The sequence below is a fragment of the Mixophyes fleayi genome, chromosome 8 (genome assembly GCF_038048845.1).
Source record: "Mixophyes fleayi isolate aMixFle1 chromosome 8, aMixFle1.hap1, whole genome shotgun sequence".
NCBI classification, from domain to species: Eukaryota; Metazoa; Chordata; class Amphibia; order Anura; family Limnodynastidae; genus Mixophyes; species Mixophyes fleayi.
Genome location: NC_134409.1, coordinates 27,420,605 through 27,440,623, shown reverse-complemented (window position 1 = coordinate 27,440,623; position 20,019 = coordinate 27,420,605). Strand labels below are relative to the sequence as shown.

The following is a 20,019-nucleotide window of genomic DNA, read 5'->3' as shown; positions in this document are numbered from 1 at the left end:
AAACAATTTTGTCGATATGTAGAGTTTTGGCCTTAAATAAGGCAAATTAAAGGATATATTTGCGTGCCAAGCACCAAATTTTCACAAACCCCAAGGTGATGAAAATACTCCTTAATTACATTTAGTTGGCAGGTTTCTGTGGATAACGCAGTTGTTCCTTGTTCATTGGAGAACAGATGGTAAACACAGCACAAGTAAAGCCAAAGGTTTTCAGGGTCATTTGAAAATTACAGACATTGCTTAAGATTCTTTTAAAAAAATAAAAACAGTTATATATCTTCTTCCTGCAGAAATGACTAAAATGGACACAGGGAACATTGAGGTTAGAGCTCTTATGATGTTGACTTGTAAAACCAGAACACTCGTGTGACCTCAAGATTGCTCAGGCCATTAAATCCACCCCCTATGCTATCTTGGGTCCCAAATAAGGTAGAACAGTAATAGGAACCAATTCCAACTTTTCCTTAATGTGTGTTCATCAGTTATGAAGAAAATAAGTATTGTACGTTAAAGACTTTAGGTAGAAGAAAGTACAGTCCTTGGAACAACAGGATATATGGGAGGCCTAATTAAAGTAGACCAGGGAATAATTGTATCAAGTTACGAGTTTCCGTCGGGTTTGAAAAGTGGAGATGTTGCCCGTAGCTTTCATTCTAAAGAGTGTACTAAAGAAATGATGCCTAGAATTTGATTGGTTGCTATAAGCAACATCTCCACTTTCAAACCCACCAGAATCTCACAGTTTGATACATTTACCCCCAGGCAGTTGTTCATGTAAAGTATACCTGTATACTAGTCTTTTTTGAAGGTTGAACTAAAGTCATGAGACTGCAGCCTGTCACGTTACTAGGAGCCAGTGCATAAAGAATATTAGTCAGGCCATTAATATTAGTCATGAATTTTCTGGTGATGTCACATAGTAAAGGTAGAGGCTGCAATCTAATGACTGAATTATTGCTATGTATAGGCAACAGGTACTTACTTATCTGCTGACTTTCCCAATTGGAAAACTGTGAGATATTAGACCACATCACTATCCAGCAATGCCATTCCTGATGTGCCTAATGCACATCTATTTTAGTTGTGGTCAAATCAAGTTAGTTAAGGATATGCCCCCTAAGGATATTGAAAAGCAGTACTGGTAATAGGTCTTTAACAAGCCTATCTCTGGAAATTACTATGGTTTAGTGAAAAGGTGAAAAGGTCCCCACTGCCATAAGTATAACCATGTTTGTCCGCAAGCTGTATTTCTAAATCATTGTTGGCTTTCAATTTCTTTCCAACAGTGCAGTGGAGACACAAAGTGGGGAGATTGGAGGCCTCATTTGGCGGTAATGCTTTCCAATCAGATGACAGATGCGGAGGTGAACCAGCGTGCTATTGTCACCATGGGAGACCATTTAGGTAAGATATACTGTTCCTCAATGCTCTATGCTTGGGCAATGAAAACATAAAAGCATGCTTTGTGTTAAAAAAAATGGTACTCACTGCATTACATATGTAGACTTCAGGCCAAAGAGGTCTCTATCTTTCCTTGTGTCTACATTGCACATTTGATCCCATTGTGGAACATTGTTCGTTATAGAAAATGCATTATCAACACTCATGGTCATTTTTTTTGAAGGATAAAAAATGGCTTTATCTATTTTCTGTAGGCAAGAGGTCAATTTATTATCTACTACTAATGGAGAGCTTGTGCTCTCCAAAGTGAACATCAAATGGTTGGGAATGGTACATTCCTGATAGACTTCTTAGACATACTGCAAAAGCAACAATACATGTGTGGAGCAATTGATGAAATTCTTCAAAATCTATATTTATCATTTATTAAATGTGTTTAGTGTTAGGTTTTCGCATGCATTGTTGGCAGTTAGGAGGAAATGCAATGTGTAGGACACAGGCGTACATATACCATTAGGCAATACATGCATGTTGGTTTAGATATTGTTTGAGTGATACCAGTAACTCCTTTAACAAACAAATTATTTTGATAGGTTAATCCTGGTGGATGCAGTATTAAGTTTGCTCATTACAGTTTTATAATAGCAGAGTCCAGTTTTATTGGTTAATTATTTCTCCCATAAAAAACTTGAATATCTGGTTACGCAAGTAATCTTTGGTTTCTGTTATGGTTTACATATTCGTTACAATACTGTTCTATTAAAGGCTGCATGTTCTTGTTATAAAAAGATTGTGAGATCCTTGCTGTGTTTCTTGAGACAATCTTACAAGTTTTGTATAGTCTCATAAATATACTTAAGCATGTTTAACTCATTGAAGAAAGCTGAAAGTGTAAGAGACGTATGGGCTGTTTCCAAGATAGTATATGCAGTTTACCAATAAAGGTGAATGGGCAGATTGACTGCTTTGTAAATTGAGAGGTTAAAGGAGGATAATACATATTTTTGGGGAAAAATAAACATACAATTTATTTGTTCCTAAGATTGTCTGGAGGAGCACAGAGAGTAAAAACATCTTGCAAAACAAATTAAAGATCTGGGGCCTGATTAATTAGGAACTTAAATTAAGAAGTTTCTTATTTAAGTCTCCTGGAAAAAAACCATGTTCCAATGCAAGGGGTGAAAATTAGTTTTCTGTTTTGCACATAAGTTAAATACTAACTGTTTTTTCATGTAGCATGAATCAGACCCCTGTTGTACAAAATCTGCATTGATGATGCAAGAGAAAAAGTGTGATAAAATGTGATAAATGACCCCTAGTGATTTGTTTAGTAGACCCATTACTTTGAGTGGATAACTTAGAGTTTTGATTAATATGTGTATGGTGGTAAATAAAATGAGTAGACTTCTAGGCAAAAATACTGGTTTAGAATTGTGAGGTTGAAAAATGCTGCTAGTTAAAAGCATAGACAAAACTATGAACATTAGTGCGTTAGAAGTGCTGTCTCAAAGGTTCCCTGCAGCACAGTGTACTCTATGCTTAATGAGTGCTCCCATAGAGCTCCATAGTAATTTACCGAGCGGTACTGCTCCTGAGCACTGCAGGCAATGCCAAGATTAGTGGAAAGCTACGTACCAGATGGAACACATTACCAGCGTGCTGAGGGGCTCCTCCGTCTCCTTCTACAAAGTTTGGTCATCATGGGCTTCATATCATAATCAACCTCTGCTCCAGTACTAGTGGAACTTGGGCATGGAATGGTATGTATAGGCAAGTTTATTTCTCTCTTATCTGATGTTTGAATCCTCAACTCCTCATCCCTTCCTTTGGTCCCCACATGTCCCCCTTCCTCCCATTACCCCACTCCCTATATCCTATAGTTTTGGAATATTAAACAGTACTAGAAAAATACGCAATTATCTTTCGAATACGAAAGAACCATGAGAGTATTTATGCGTTCTGCTGTATGTAAACACGTGTTATCTGTTACTGATTAACCTCTTGAGACTTTGTAATGCCTTTTTATTGGAAAAAGGCATTTCTAATAAAAAGATTTTGAAGAAAAAAAAATTAGTGGAAAGCGAGGTTACCGCTTGTCAGAAATTGCGTGTGAACACATCCGCTCACTTACTGTATTTTTTTGACTATCAGATCAGCATGCATTCAATAGGCTTAAGAATGCACGTTAAGTGGTAAACAATAATTACAATATGTATTAGCTATAAATAAGTGGTGATATTGATAAAGCATTTATGTGGCTGTTACACCCTTGCCCCGTATGTACATTATGTGCTTTATGTATATGATTAGAAATCCAGACTAGTTAAGTTCAATTATAAAAGTTACAATATTATATAACATTTTTCTAACTTGTGTCATTGAAAGATTATTAAACATAGAAAATAGTTGAAGTCAGTGCTGGTGCTACCATTAGGAGAACCACTGTGGATGCCTTGGCCACTAAGGTTTAGGGGTTGTCTAAAACACCGAACAAGTGATACAATGAGTGACAGGAAGTAATAACTTATGTTATTAACTTATGTGCAAAACAGAAAACTAATTTTCACCCCTTGCATTGGAACATGTTTTTTTCCAGGAGACTTAAATAAGAAACTTCTTAATTTAAGTTCCTTAATTAATCAGGCCCCAGATCTTTAATTTGTTTTGCAAGATGTTTTTGCTCTCTGTGCTCCTCCAGACAATCTTAGGAACAAATAAATTGTATGTTTATTTTTCCCCAAAAATATGTATTATCCTCCTTTAACCTCTTAAAGTGTCAGTCATTCAGTGTTTTCCCTGCAGCGCCCCCACATTGAGCGCCTGACATTGGCCTGAGTAGCTACCAGCAGCTCCCACATGTGAGTAATAGGTTGGGACTGTGATGCTGAGCTATGATGTCACAGCCCACACGACTGTCTGACATACCCCCACACAAGGTAGAATGATTGGGGGCAGGACCTGCCTAGGGTGCTTATGCCACGCATGGGGGTATATTTTCTGAACTGCGGGTTTGAAAAAGTGGAGATGTTGCCTATAGCAACCAGAATCTAGCTGTCATTTTGTAGAATGTACTAAATACATGATAAATAGAATCTGATTGGTTGCTATAAGCAATATCTCCACTTTTTCCAACCCACAGTTTAGTAAATGTACTCCCCGGTTGTAATGCTTTCTCACACCCCCCTGGTGAAATAGTATATTATTGCTACCTTTATAAGTCACATTATGTAATTCTTAATTAAATGCCCATGTTTACGTTTGATGCTTATTTGACAGCGTATGAATCAAAAAGCTGTTTTCACTAATTGTAATTTAATTTTTTTAGGGGTTTATCAATGCTGATATCGGTGACATGGAATATCTTAGACGTTTACACCTCAGAAGCTTTTCAAAATACAAAATACATAGTTTAAATCTCTAATTTCATTGGGATATCCAATCTCTTTATTAGAGCAGTAAAAGTGCAGGCTACTGGTTTAAACTGACCCCTGTTACAATTTCAGACTTAAACAATTTCAATTACTAAAGGGGCCATTGGCTTTTCCTGTGTGTTTTTTTTATTGTCCATCCCCTGTGTGTAGAAAAAGACACATCAAAACTGCTGCCGAAGTGATTTTGACCCCAGGAAAAATAAATTACCCAAGAGGATAATTACCAGCCTGTGTATGTTGTTTGTACACAATATTTAACTCATTCACAGTGCATCAGTGTTTTGTTTGCATTGGGTTTTTAAGTACCAATTTAAGCTAGTTGTATATCTACCTGCTTTTTTTGTATTTTCTACAATATTAATTGGCTTATAGCTGACATCTAGGGAGAAATATAGAAACAGGCACTTGCATTTACATGACTGCATTCTGAACCTTAATACATTAGCAGCACTTTTCAACTAATGCATGAATGTATTTGCATGTGTTTGCTAGTAATTTGCAACAGCTCTGCCCTGATGCTCCTCTTTGTAACCCAACTTTTATGTGCATAGCGAAAGATACATATTCCCAAAATCGTACACCAGCAGGAAGGCATAAATTAGGGGTCACACAGTTGAAGCATTAAACGTATTCCAACAAGTTGTTTTAGACTCAATACCAATTACGACTGAAGATTCCTGAAAGCAACATCTAGTTAGACACACATAAGCCAATCCAGGTCACCTTCCCTAGTACACCAGCACTGTACTCCAAATCTTGCTAGACAATGGGAACAGTTTCCCTCCCTCAGAGGTCAGTAGAACAGACACTGAACCTGAAGCCTTGCTATTTCTAGCTCTTTTGGACTCAATGCGAAAACTTCAACTGGGCTATCGTGGCGCAGAAAATTTCCCCTAAGAAGAATAAGTTACATTGTGCAAAATTTGTAGTCCATGACCCATTGTGATACCAGGCCCTGTTTTTGACAGGACCCACTTTGACGATGTCCATTTTTTGACTGATGATTATTGCAGCCTGTATGGATAGGGAAGGGTCCGAGTGCAGAGTCTATCGTTAAAGCGCAACCAATGTAAACTTGTATTAAAGACAGTATTACTAAGCGTCATATTATGCATGAGATAACTGATGTGCTTATACTTAACTAATAATGTCCGGCTTGCTCCCTGTCACTCCGCAGCGGATTGGCATGCACAGAGCTTCTCTAGCATACTTGGCAACTTTAGAAATCTCCCCTCCGGGAAATGTGGAGGGGAGGGCAAGTGCAGGGGTTTATGTGGCTGCAAATCGGGTAATTTTGGCCCTGTGTTGTAATGTTGTGATACCATCATTACGTCGCTGATCCAAAATAATGCGATTTGCATCAATTCGCGTCATGGTTCCCCCACTACACTAGGTAATGATCTCGATCTGGGAGAAATACCAGCTCTCCCGTGGTCGGGGAGAAGTACCCAAAATTCACAAGTCTCCTGGACATTCTGTTTGGAAGACTTGCTGTGCAGAAATGCATTTTGTGGATTGGTAGATAGGCAGGGCCAGTGATGTCATTGCTGCGTGAATGACATCTGTCATAGGGGTTGACTAATCTAATTTCATGAGAATACTATGTAAACATGTGGGGAGAATTTTAAATATGTCCATCTTGCTTACTTTTGTTATTCTACACAGGCTGCCATGTTAGAAGGGAGGTGCTTCTTAAACAACGCAGGCAGAGTGTGACTGACAGTTTTCTTCAATGCTTAACTTATTTTCAAATAACGTTCTGTACAATTTACTGCTGCAGATTCAACTTCATTTCTATATGCCTAAGTGAGCCTGATTTTTTAACTGAATGATCTTCATTTGAGTTGTCAGAGCTTTTTCAGGGCACAAATAAATTCTAATTCTTTCTCCAGTCTGAGGCTGTGTAAAGTTGGACTTCCAGTGGGCGTCCATGCATGGCTTGAGGTGCACATGAACACTCTGCCCGCTGGAAAGCAGCATATTTAAAACTAACAGAATATATACATAAATTACCTTCATTCTTGTTTTTTTTTATATTCAGTTCTTAAAGGCTTAACAGCCGCTGGACACTGCTGTTTCCTGACTGCCGGCGTCTCTTTTGGCCAGTTCTGTGAGAAATCGAATCGTCTACTTTTGTTGGGCAGTAATCAAAGGTATATATCTGCATAAAGTGCAATCGAATTTGACAGTCGTTTATGCTTGTTTCTGGAGTATACAGATATGGTATATCAGGTCATAATAATGTATAATATTAAAAGCAATGTGTCTGATCAGACACTTGTATTCTTTCTGTTCCTCCTTTCTTTTGCATATATAATCTATAAGCTACAATGAGACAAAATATATTTTCCAGGATTTAACAGACTCATACAATTATCTGTCAGATCCTTGCCCCTCCCTCCCCACTGCTACACCCCTCCTTCCCCCACCCCCACCTCCCACTCAGCTTATTGACCTTATGATGCGAGCTCATTAGTAGCACCCAAAGTTGATCCGTCAGAACAATTATTAATCACAGAAAATAATTAGGATAATGTTGTGTGTTGCTCTCACATGCAACTTAAATCTTACAAATGGGCAGCGAAATGCAGGTGGATATAAAAAAGTATGGATGCAAGCCAAGGCCCTTGTTTTCCTGTGTCAGACCATTCATCACAGTGGTGTCTCTGTTATCAGACTCAGTGGGGGCATAATTCCATGTTGTAGCTTGCGGCTCTATTTTTGGCTGCATTCTGTAAACGCCAAAATGACTGTTTGAGCTGCTTGCACGCGAAATCTCCCATTGAGTTCAGCCAAACATAGCAGGTTTGTATATTATAGAGTGCATGTTATCGAGTGTAACGGCTGCACTGACGGCTTTTAAAAGACAGCAAAAGGCCTAACTGTTATAAGGGGGGCGATGGGTGATTTTATTCTGACCTGTGACATAGTCTCAAAAAAAAATCTACACAGTGTTTGGCTTAGAACAAATATAGAAAAGAGTGAAATAAACGTTAGCTTAGTACACATTGTTTTTTTACCACTGGGGGGCAATGTCTTTCTATAGATTTGTTGTTAGTGAAAGGATATTATAAGGTTTTTATGTCATATTTGTATTTCTCTCTTCCGAGAGTCCTTATTTATTTTCTTCTGGAGTTCTTTATGTCCGATTCATTCTCTCCAACATCCACCTTCCTCTCTTCTGTACCTCTACGTGATGACTATCTCTGCTCTCTTTCAGCCAGACGTTTAAGAAATTTGCCTGCACAGCGAACATCCAACGCACCGAAATCCTGGAATATTGCCAAAGTTTGGGAAAATCCAACTATTGTATCCCCTCTTTCCAGGTACCTTCTGAAGTTATGAGCCTCAAAACAGATCAGTAAAAGCCTTGGTTCTCCACATCTCTTCTGTACACATCTGTCTCCTCTCTTCCTTTTTTTTCCCCAGTTTTATTTAATTTGTGATATCACTTTCTTAGGTGTATTTGTGTTACTCATTGGAAGATTTAAAGACATGTTTTACAGAGTTTAGCATAATCCACATATGTTCGTCCTTATGCTTTTTTTCCTGTCTACAGACAATAGACACCTGTTAATCAAACAGGTTGAAACATTTTCTCTTTCACGGGTGCATAGATATTTTTAGTTTTCATGTTATTTTATTTGCAATGTGTAATTGTTCCAACTTTTCCTCCTCTACTGTGTGTGATGCTCTGGACACTTCCACACAAGTCATTCTTGCTTTATACATTCTTGGTAGCACAGATTGGTGAGACAATTGTCAGGGGTGTATTCTCCTGTAGTATATCTGTCACTTAGGGGCCTGTTTACTAAGCACGGCGAGAACGGGTGTTTTCTCTGGATATACGGCTTCTCCCTATCTATAACTCCCTATCTATAAAAGTCACCGCTTCCCCCATGTAATGTATCGCCGCAGTCCTCTGTCACTATCACCATCTCAGCATGGCAGCAGCAGGACATGATGAAAGGAAAACTTGCTTTATTCATTAAATAAAGCTTGTTTTCCCAACTGTAAAGATTTTTAAATAATATTTATTTTAGAAATTGTTTATATATTTTTATTCATTTTTTCCTGTTTTTTCCCCTCACTAAGTGGAACTAGCCAACCGCGCAGGCTTGAGTGGGCTAGCCGGGTCACACATGCGCATATAACCTGAGACCGCCCATATTTTAATAATAGATTGCGGCCATAACAGATTTTCTATCGCTGCAACAAGAGCTGATAGACAATCTGTGTTATCACAGCAGATTAATAAATAGGAGCCATACAATATTCATGAGACTGCTGCTCATCAGTCATTTAGGAACTAATGACATCACTGAAGCAATTGTCACTAACAGCAAGTAAATCTTTAGGCTGCATTCTTATGGATCAACATTTACAATGGCAGCACTTCTTTTCATTTTATTTTATCTCATACGTGTTATATATACACCATTGTTTCAGCTTTACGTTCTTACTATTGGATAATATAGCTCCCAACATTTTTGATGTCACGGACAAAACAATCCACACCCCAAACCAATCGAATTTGCCAGCATCACGGAAATTGAAACTGTTGACCGATACCAGTACTTAGCATTAATTAGCGATGGTATGGGTTATTAATGCCTCAATATTGTAAAATTACTGTAAGGTCCAATAGTGAAATATAGAGCATAAGAGAAATGAGTTTGTGAGTATACCATCGAATTCAGTGCTTTGGTATTTATCAGACAATGGATATTTTTGTAAGTTGCATTCTCCACATTAAGCTTTCTGAAAAACTTTGCAGGAAATAGAAGTTTTCCCAATAGTTAGAGTTACTCAGTTTTAAAGGACAAACTGATTTTCTCTATTGGTCAGATGATGGCATCAACACAGTATAAAAACTTTCTAGGAGAGACAGTGCACACTACTTGCAATGTCCTGGACTATTTACTAATAGGTTGCCATTAACCAATCAGGGAGTTGTTGAAAGCACAAGCATTGTGCTGAGCCTGCATTCATATTAGCGCAGTACCTTCTTTGAGTCAGCAATGGTGCTATCTGCTATTGTGTGATATGCTATTGTATAGCTCATCAGCACCTCTGGTGGTTGGAGAAGGTACTATACTCTGATAAGTGTTGCTTTATTTCTAATGCTATTGTCTTTCACCTTACAGATGTATAAATTTCTGTACGCCACCCGGCTGTTGGATTATGGCTTGGCATCCCTAGCCCTGCATTACTGCGAATGCATCGCCTCTGCCATCCTCCTCTCTAGCTCTTGGTCTTTTGGATCTTTGGTGCTGATATCGGAGTTAATCAAGGTGACTCAGTCTCTCACAGACATCCTAACAAATCCAAGCTTTGGCAATCTGGCTCTGCAGATTATAGCCCTTATTCCATATGAGCAGATGAGCTGATATGGCAGTTTTCTTCTTTATTTCCATTGCTGTCAATGGAAGTTAACTGTAGCAAACAGCCCCATCTGCTTTCCTGCACATATATAATAAAGTCCAATGCTTTTAAAGCTAAACATTATTTCAGAGAGAAGCTGTATACACATTTTAGCAGAAATCCTGCCATTTCCCTGTTGACATAAAACTTCTGGGAATAAACATTAATCATTAATGATTTCTCTGCTCGAATGGCCTGCAGTGAAATGTGTTTAACGCTTCAAGCTGAAGAACCAGCATTTTTGCTTAAAAATGGTAAATGATAACTTCGGGTCTCCAGGGTGTGTTTCCTTTCATGTCTGCAAACCATGTGTATTGTATTAGTATCATATATTTATACTGTGAGTGGTAAAACCTTGCATAATGTTATAGCAAATTACAGTGAAATCTTATGAGCTTTGTCTGCTGATGCATAAGTAAATTGAATTGTGATAACAATGAGTAAAAAAAAAGTGGTGTGCTGGTTATTATGCATGTATTCACTTAGATGTTTATGCAATTAACAGCTCACTTATTGGTCCTGTTATCTAACTGCTTCCTCCCCCCTCCTTGTCTTGCTTCCTCATTTCCCTTCATTCCTCCTCTTACTCCTGTCTGTGCAGCCACACACCTCTGTCATCCCTGCAAAATCTGATACCTTCCACCCCCCCTCCCAGGGCAAGTTTCACAGTAATATCCTTTTATATACTAGTTTACAGTAGCGAATTTTACATAGTTATTTTACATATAGTAATAACTGTTTTTGACTTACAGGCATTATATAAAAACATACAAAAATAGGGAAAATCGCTTTTTTCATGATTATTCTTATAAATACCATCATGCATTTAATGCAACACCCAGAAAAAGAATCAGCTACTTCTGAGTATAAAAACACCGTATATGTTTTCTTTACTCATGGTGTTACACCATTATAGGGTGCACAAACAAAGGTCTACATTTTAGATTGAAAGGTTTTTTGTCTCCTCTTGTGATGTGATGCACATGCAGTTATAACCCATAGTTCCCTACTCTCCTGGAATTTCCCGAATGTTCTCCTGGACTCCCGGGAGAGCAGGGCAACCTCCTGCAGCCTGCCATCTTTGTTGGTGAAGTGGGTGGGGGCGGAACTAAACTTGACACCCCAGCCTTGCTGTGATAGGGTGATATTGGTGATGGTTGACAGGGGGTGGAGCCTAAGGGTGCTATTTACGTTGCCACGAACCCATGACGGAGCCCCCTCCTGGACATCATGCTGCCAAAGTTGGCAAGTATGTTATAACCTGTGGCTCTGGTTTAATATTAATAAAATTAATAGTCCATCGCCCTTTCAAACAGTTCCCATGCTGGCAGCCCGGGGATGAATAATTTAATGAGGAGTGAAAAGTACAGTGTCGTCCCCCCTCCCCCCCCCCCCCGTTGTCAGCACAAACACTGGTCATCAGTAAGGCTACTGGGCTGTGAATGGAGGGTCCAAAACAAACTCCCTGTGACCATATGGAACCATGGTGACTAGCCTTGTGCCGAAAAGCACAGGGGTTGTTTCTTGTCAACCTGGTCTTGGGGACCATGATGATAGTGGTAATATTCCTAGAGGTGGCCAGTTGTACACCGTCAGTGTTTCTGTCCATTATACCAGAAAAGTGAAAGCCAAAAACAATAAAGACACAGGTTTTAAATTGAAGTGTATTCAAGCAATCATAACACATTCTCCACCCAGAGTCCACTAGTGCAAATAGCCCACACCTTCATTCACTACTACATTTCCATGGGAGTCCACTCTAACCAAATAACCCCACTAGATCCCACGTGTTTGTTGGTGGGCGATACATAGACATACTTTATGTATTGAACATTTTTGTATAATTAGCTGCTCATGATATATAGCGTTGTGATAAGTAAAACTGACAGCGTCATGGACCAGCCATACGGCACAGTGGTTAGCATGGCTGCCTCACAGCATCCTATGTGTGTGAAGTTTGTATGTTCTCCATGTGTTTGTGTGGATTACCTCCAAGTGCTGCAGTTTACTCCCACAGTTTAAAAACATTCTGGTAAATTAATGGACCCCAAAGTGTGTGTTTGTGTGTGTGTGTTTGTTTGTAGTGTTTGTGTCAGTGTGTGTGTTTGTCTGCGTGTGTGTGTGAGTGGTAGGAAATTTTATCTGTAAGCTACTATGGGGCAGGGACTGATGTGAGTAACTATATATTCTCTGCACAGTGCTTACTTGTTGTACTCCTGATTATATGTGGCGTAGTGTGTAAAGATTGAATTTACTGCAGGAATGCAAAATTGTGGTCCTTCTAATAGGAGTACCTGAGCTGGTCAGAACACTTCTTGGTAAATGTGGGCTGGGCAAATAGCACCTTGTATTGTACCCATAGAAAAAAACTAAATACGCTGGCATGCATATCCCCATATAGACTGTTAATTGCACAAATGGTCGCATCTGAATGGACCACTTCCAAAAAGCAGGAACACCATGTCTGTAAACACGCCATGGCTTAGGAGCACATCGAAATAGATGCACGCAAGAAAAATGTATTTGCATCCGTCTGTAGAGTGTGATACATCTTGTGATCCAGACAACTCCAAAAGACTACTACTTATGTCAGGTGTACACCAGACATACCTCTGTGTGTATGTACACATGACGGGAGTGTTAAGCACATGTGTCAGTAGTAATCAATGCAGAAGTGGCTTTACCTTATTTGATCAAAACCTAATAATGTAATAGAAACACTATTTAACACATTCTCTTATTGTACAAATAGGGTGATGCGGTCAGATACGCAAGAGAGAATAATCCATTGTTTGTCCCTTTAAAAATTAAATGGCAATCATTTTTCCTGCAGCAGTCTATACAGAAATGACAAGTAGTAGACCGCACTAATTAATTAATTGATTGATTGATCTAATATAGCCACAGTGCTAATGAATTAAGTACTATCAGCTGAAGGGGTCAATCCGGAAGCAGCAATCAGAAGTGAGTAGAAAGTGGTGATGATTGTCACCATCATCCTTGTGGAGACAAATGCCTCCTTACAGACATGTCTGCGTTCACCTCTAATTGTGTCAAAATTACGTGAACACACCCTTACTTTGCTCGATCCACGGTTGCCCTCCCCATCCCGCCTCTTCAGGTGTTAGTCTTAAATTGAAGTCATACAAAATATTTTATATGAATGTAAAGGTACGTCTTTTTGTATGCAGGCACATTGCGGAAAGCATATCTTGCACAACAAATGGATATACTCTATGTCCAGCTCTAGGTGAGCACCCATCTGTTTGCAATCAGCAATGATTTGTATTTCTAAGTTATTTATGTGCAAGAAGGTAAAAAAAAGACACATTTGTGCAAAACTAAATGTGCTGCATATAGACCTATTTTGTGCTTAGTATATGACCTTTCCCATGTTCTTAAGAAAAGAGATTACAACATGTGGGAGCCACAACTCCATTACATGGTTGCTAACAGGAAACTGTTGCATGATGTGTGTTCTGAATTTCTTGCCTCTGATAACTACAGCTGGCGGAACGTTTGAGGTACTCGGATCCACAGCTTCTAGAAGGACCTGATCCGGAACAGAACCAGGAGCCAGTATGGCTTGTCCAGCTGCGTACCCTACTTCTACAATTTCAAGTAAATTCCAATTACATTTATATATCAAATAAACAAATGTACTTTGTTTTACTTTCTATTAATATCTTATCTGTATAAATGAGTGATGTGGAGAGCTGCTATAGTAACCAAGTAAAAAATAATATAATAAAGGAAGTGAAATTAACTGTTGTCTAAGGTAAAACGTTATAGAATATGTAAATATGTGTTATAATGTAATTCTGGAAAGCTTATGAATGATATTGTTGTATATTATTATTAGCGTAGATTTGTAAGGTGACACTGCTTCTCAGCGCCTTACAGTAGGAAAAACACTACATACATAAAACAGGGACATACAAGGTAGACAAAATAAATGCAGACATAAAAACAAAGGGTATAAAGGAGAGCTTACATTCTAAATGGAAGAGTTCACAGCTGAAACAAGAGGAGCAAATGTCTGGTGGGTACTATGAATATGAATACATGTCTAAATGAAACAGGTACTGGATGACATTGCGGAGAGCTGTAGTATGCAGCATGTCACAACTACGTACAGTAATTTAAATGGGAAAGTGAGCTAAGTGGTGGTACTAATTGGCCAGCAAATTATGTTTAATAAAGCCTATTTACAAGTAAGGCTCGGATCTTGACAGCTCTGCGGTTATTTTGACGTTTATTCCTATGGATTTAATTGACAATGTCGGTAATGATTTGCGAGTTTGAATGTATTGTAAAAATGACTGATATCACGAAATAAGAGTGAACTTTGTGCATATATGTATAGGGGATAATTTTGCCTACAGTTGATGGTGCTTCTTGGAGAGCAGTTGTTATACATTGGGGTAGATTTATCAACCTTTCTAAAAAGGAAATGTGCAGGTGTTGCCCATAGAAACCAGTCAGATTCTAGCTATCATTTTCTACAATGTACTAGATAAAAGATAGCTAAAATCTGATTGGCTGGTTTGGTAAATTTACTGCATTGTGTTTTTTTCTGGCCTAACAGTCTCCTGATTGGCAGTAAAATCACCATGTTTATATTCAGCAAGAATTTGGATATTCAATTTGATTGATTAACATTTTGATTCTATTAATAAAGTTACATAATTACATTAATTATAATTATTATTAGTAATTACTTTATAATTAATTATACATATGTCGCAACTTCAGTATTTGTTAGAAGTAACATAATCATATATATATGAAGTATATGGAATGTCTATTGTAGACATTGTTGAGTAAACATGTGCTTCATACACACTGAAGCCACGGATCTTCTATTTTTGGCGTGTCCAATCAAAACTAGAAGTATGTATTAAGGATGCATTTCCCAGACATGAATCACCTCCATGATAACAGGCAACTGCAGGTAAAATTATAGTATATATGTGCCCTTGAATGGAATATATATATATATATATATATATATATTCCTATGTTTCATATAACATAGGGATCAATGTTTTGCTTTCCACTCAAGCTGCTTTCAGCATTCGCATACAAGTTTCAGGTGCATTTTAAAGGACCGTTGACTACATAAACATATATATATATATATATATATATATATATATATATATTGTGGCAAGAGCCCGCTACTGCAGAAGCACACGCGTACTTCTTCCTTTTTATGGTTCTTTATTGTCAGGATGGTAATAATGTTTTGACACCGTATACTTGCACAGCAATTATGGAGACCCTCAACGCTTACTATACATAGTCCAGCTCTCTGTCCAGATCAGCCAGCTAGCCCAGCGTTGATCTCCCTGAACAATGAAACAAGCAGGGTTTTATACCTGACACTCCTCCCACAGGCCTAGCTTGATGGACAGGTGACACACCCACCTTCTCTTTAAAAAGAAACGCCCATCCCTGGCTCTGTTTAGACTATCAGACCCACCCTGTCTGTTTGCTGAGAGGAAGCAGCTTTTAAATCATGTAAGTAAACCAATTTTAAACTACACATATGTTTTTACCTGGTTTAATCTCCACCTAGGTACATAACTGTGCCAATGTTTTACTCTACTTCCCTGCTTTCTCTGCATATTGCCAACTAAATGCCTCCTTTTGTTACATATCCCTCCCCCTAGCGTCTCCAAGTAGGGGGACGCGGACTTCGCGAGGAGCGCATATTTTCGTGACAACGCATCTGCATTTTTGTGTAGAATCCCAGGCCTATGTTCTACTGAGAACTTGAAAGGTTGTAGTGCCAAGAATCAGCGGGTTACCTTGGCATTTACCTCCCGGTTGTTCTGCATCCATCTTAATGGTGCATGGTCTGTTATTAGGGTGAACTCTCTGCCTAGGAGATAATAGCGCAGAATTCTGTAGCCCATTTTATGGCGAGACATTCTTTCTCCACAGTGGCATATTTTTGTTTCCTTGGAAGCAACTTACGACTTAGGTACAGGACAGGATTTTCTACTCCATTCTTCTCCTGTGACAAGACTGCACCTAACCAACACCAGAAGCATCAGTTTGGAGGAAGAACCTCCGGGTAAAATCTGGTGCTTGTAGAACTGGAGAGGAACAAAGAGCTAACCGAAGATCAGACCAGGCGGTTTCTGCAGAGTCAGACCAGGTTAATCTATCTGGACAGCTTTTTTTTAACATGTCCGTAAGTGGAGCAGCTCTAGTGGCGAAGTGGCTTACAAACCTCCTGTAGTAACCTACTAAGCCTAAAAAGGTTCTTAACTGTGACTTTTTCTCTGGTCTTGTCCATTTTTTGACTGCCTCCACTTTGTCTAGCTGGGGTTTTACATGCCCTCGACCAACAATGTACCCCAAATATTGGGCTTCTCTCATGGCTATGGCACATTTCTCTGGGTTAGCTGTTAACCCTGCGGACCGTAATAAAGCTAAGACCGCCTCAACTTTGGCTAAATGTGATCCCCAGTCTGGGGTATAAATCACTATATATCGTCCAAGTAAGCAGCTGCATAAGCTGTGTGAGGTCGTAGCAATTTATTCATAGCCCTTTGGAAGGTGGCAGGTGCCCCATGCAACCCAAAGGGTAGGACTTTATATTGATAGAGACCATCAGCGGTGGAAAATGCAGTCTTTGGCTTGGCCGTGAAAGTCAGGGGAACTTGCCAATAGCCCTTTGTTAGATCAAGGGTTGTTAAATAATTGCTACCAGCAAGATTTTCCACTAGTTTATCCACACGTGGCATCGGATAGGCATCAAACTGCGACATACTGTTTAGGCGCCTAAAGTCATTGCAGAACCTAATTGTCCCATTGGGTTTCGGGACAAGCACAATGGGACTATTCCATTCACTAATGGACTCCTCAATTACATCTAACTGGAGCATCTTCTCGACCTCCTTTCTCACGTCCACCCGTCTGGCTTCTGGAATACGATATGGCTTCTGCTTGACAATGACTCCTGGCGCAGTGACAATGTCGTGTTCGATTAAGGTAGTGCGCCCAGGAATGGAAGAGAAGATATCCCTGTTCCGGCGAATCATTTCTTCAGTCTGTTGTCTCTGCTGAATGGACAAGGCTGGCTCTATGGGCACTTCAGACTTTTCAATGGCAGTACTCACTACCTGAGGAGAGGTTTCCTCATCATGCCAGGGTTTAAGGAGGTTCACATGATATATTTGCTCCTCCCTTCTCCTACCTAACTGGTGGACTCTGTAATTGACAGGACCGACAGCCTCTAGAACTTCATATGGACCCTGCCAATGGGCAAGAAGTTTGCTTTCCTGGGTAGGAACCAGTACTAGGACCTTGTCGCCAGGCTTGAAAGATCGAACAACAGCACTTTTGTCATAACTTTTCTTCTGTTGTTCCTGAGCCTCTTTTACATGTTGCTGCACAATGGGCCTTATCTTTCCTAGCCTCTCATACATTTGGGACACAAATTGTACCAGATTTGGCTCCCTGGGACCTTGCTGCTCCCACCCTTCTTTTAACATATCCAAGATACCCCTGGGCTGTCTCCCAAACAATAACTCAAAGGGACTAAACCCTGTTGTAGCTTGGGGTACCTCACGGATGGCAAACATCAAATAGGGAATAAGAGTGTCCCAATCTTTTTTCTCTTGAGCCACTGCTTTCCTGAGCATGTGCTTTAATGTGCGGTTAAAGCGTTCCACCAAGCCATCTGTTTGTGGATGGTATACAGAGGTGTGAAGCGCCGTAACCCCTAGCAACTGGCACATGTCCTTCATCGGTTTAGACATGAATGGAGTACCCTGGTCTGTGAGAATTGCTTTGGGTATTCACAAGCGTGTAAACATCAATACAAGTTCTTTAGCTATGGTGCTGGACTTTATGTTTCGTAGGGGAATTGCCTCTGGATACCTGGTTGCATAGTCAAGCACCACTAGTATATATTGGTGCCCACGTGCGGATTTTTCCAGGGGCCCCACAAGGTCCATAGCTATCCGTTCAAAGGGAACTTGTACTATTGGTATTGGAATAAGAGGTGCACTGTACATGGGTTTGGGACAGGTTTTCTGACAAATGGGACAGGACCGGCAATACTTTTTCACTGCCATGTGTGCCAGTAAAACCTAAGCAGAACTCGTTTCCGTGTTTTATCCTCCCCTAGGTGTCCCCCACAGACATGTGTATGTGCTGCTTTTAACACTAGGGTTACATGGACCTGAGGAACCATTAATTCTACTTTTTCCCCCTGTACATTAGCAACTCTATACAGGAAATTATTTTTAACAATAAAATATGGTATAACTTCTGCAGGCTGGGCGGCTTTCGCTACCCCATTTACCTCAGTCACACTTTTAAAGGCATGTTCCAAAGTGGCATCATTAAGTTGGTCTCGAGCAAAGTCCTGCAAAGGAAACAAAATTGGTATTGCGGACCAGTCCGTATCCTCACTGGCAGGCGGGGTGGGCTCATCTGCGACATCACCGACCAATGCTAGTTTGGACTGTCCATGTTTCCCCACAGTTGGATGCTTTTGTGGAACTCCTGCAGTAACTCCCAGCATGGCATTCTGGTTTGGCAGTTCCCAAAGATCGATGTCCAGATGTTGTGGATTCTTAGGCGGTTCCTTTAAGACCGGGCTTCCGACCGTTGCATCAGTTGCCGGCATGTCCGGCCAGATCCGCTCACCGAGGACATCATTAAACAGTGGGAAGTCTCACCCCAAAATGAGTGGATATGGGAGTTTAGGTGCTATGGCAGCTACCACCATAACAGTTTTGTCTTTGAGTGTGACTGGTAGTATTGTTCTTTCATACTCCTCTGTTGTGCCATGTACGCAAAGAACTTTCACTTTGGGCAACCGAGAAGTTATGGTTTCGGGTAAAGCAGAGCTGGAAACCAATGAGAGTTCACTCCCCGAGTCAACCAAGGCCAGAACAAGGTTTTGGTTTATTAGCACAGTCACTCGGAACAAACAAGGACTTCCTGATGTGGGACTCATGGTAAAACAGTTTGGAAATGCAGGTCCAATATGTGCTACAGAACAGTCCATGGGTTCCTGTAGTTTAGGACACTCTGCCTTAAAGTGGCCTGGCTCACCACATTCAAAACACTTCAGATTAGACAGCTTTGCACCTGGCCCTCTGTCCGTAGCAGTTTTGCCATTGGGCCCTGTGGCAAGGATTGTCAAACCTGGCTTTTGGCGTGGCAGCGGCTTTGGCACAAATGCAGGTTCTTAAGTCATTTGCTGTAGCGCACAAAACCTTTCTACCACGGTGGCAAGCTCTTCATAAGTTTGTGGGTCTGATTGCAGAACCCACCTTTGCAAATCGCGGTTCAGCCCCCGGATGCAGTGATCTATCGCCAGAACTTCAATAATACGAGAAGGCGAATTCTCCTCAGGCTGCAGCCATTTCTTTAAAATTTTAGAAAGCTCAGCCACTTGCGCTCTGACCGGTTTTTCTTTATCATAGCGCCATTGATGATAGCGCTGGGCTCGACCTGGCCCGGAAACTCCAATGCGAGACAATATCTCAGACTTTAGACACAGATAATCAGAGGCCCGTTCCTCATCTAGATCCATAAAAGCTCGCTGAGCTTCACCAGTCAGATATGGCGCCAGTCTCTCAGCCCAATCTTTAGGAGGCCATTTTGCCCTTTTTGCAAGTCTCTCGAAAGACACCAGATATGCTTCTACGTCATCAGCTGGTGACATTTTCTGGAGAACAGGACCAGGTGGTTCATTTCTGTCATGCCTCACCTGGCTTAACTCTTCTCTTAA

General features: G+C 40.1%; 1 protein-coding gene across 3 annotated transcripts in view; it reads left to right on the top strand.

Moving 5' to 3' along the window:
* SEC16B (SEC16 homolog B, endoplasmic reticulum export factor) overlaps positions 1 to 20,019 on the top strand; it is a 111,661-nt gene that overhangs the window by 41,106 nt on the left and 50,536 nt on the right. For all 3 annotated transcript variants that reach the window (XM_075182208.1, XM_075182207.1, XM_075182205.1), the window contains exons 13-17: positions 1,287 to 1,404; positions 6,874 to 6,985; positions 8,053 to 8,158; positions 9,980 to 10,126; positions 13,764 to 13,877. In XM_075182208.1, the coding sequence (XP_075038309.1) occupies positions 1,287 to 1,404; positions 6,874 to 6,985; positions 8,053 to 8,158; positions 9,980 to 10,126; positions 13,764 to 13,877 (597 nt within the window). The remainder of the gene's footprint in view (positions 1 to 1,286; positions 1,405 to 6,873; positions 6,986 to 8,052; positions 8,159 to 9,979; positions 10,127 to 13,763; positions 13,878 to 20,019) is intronic.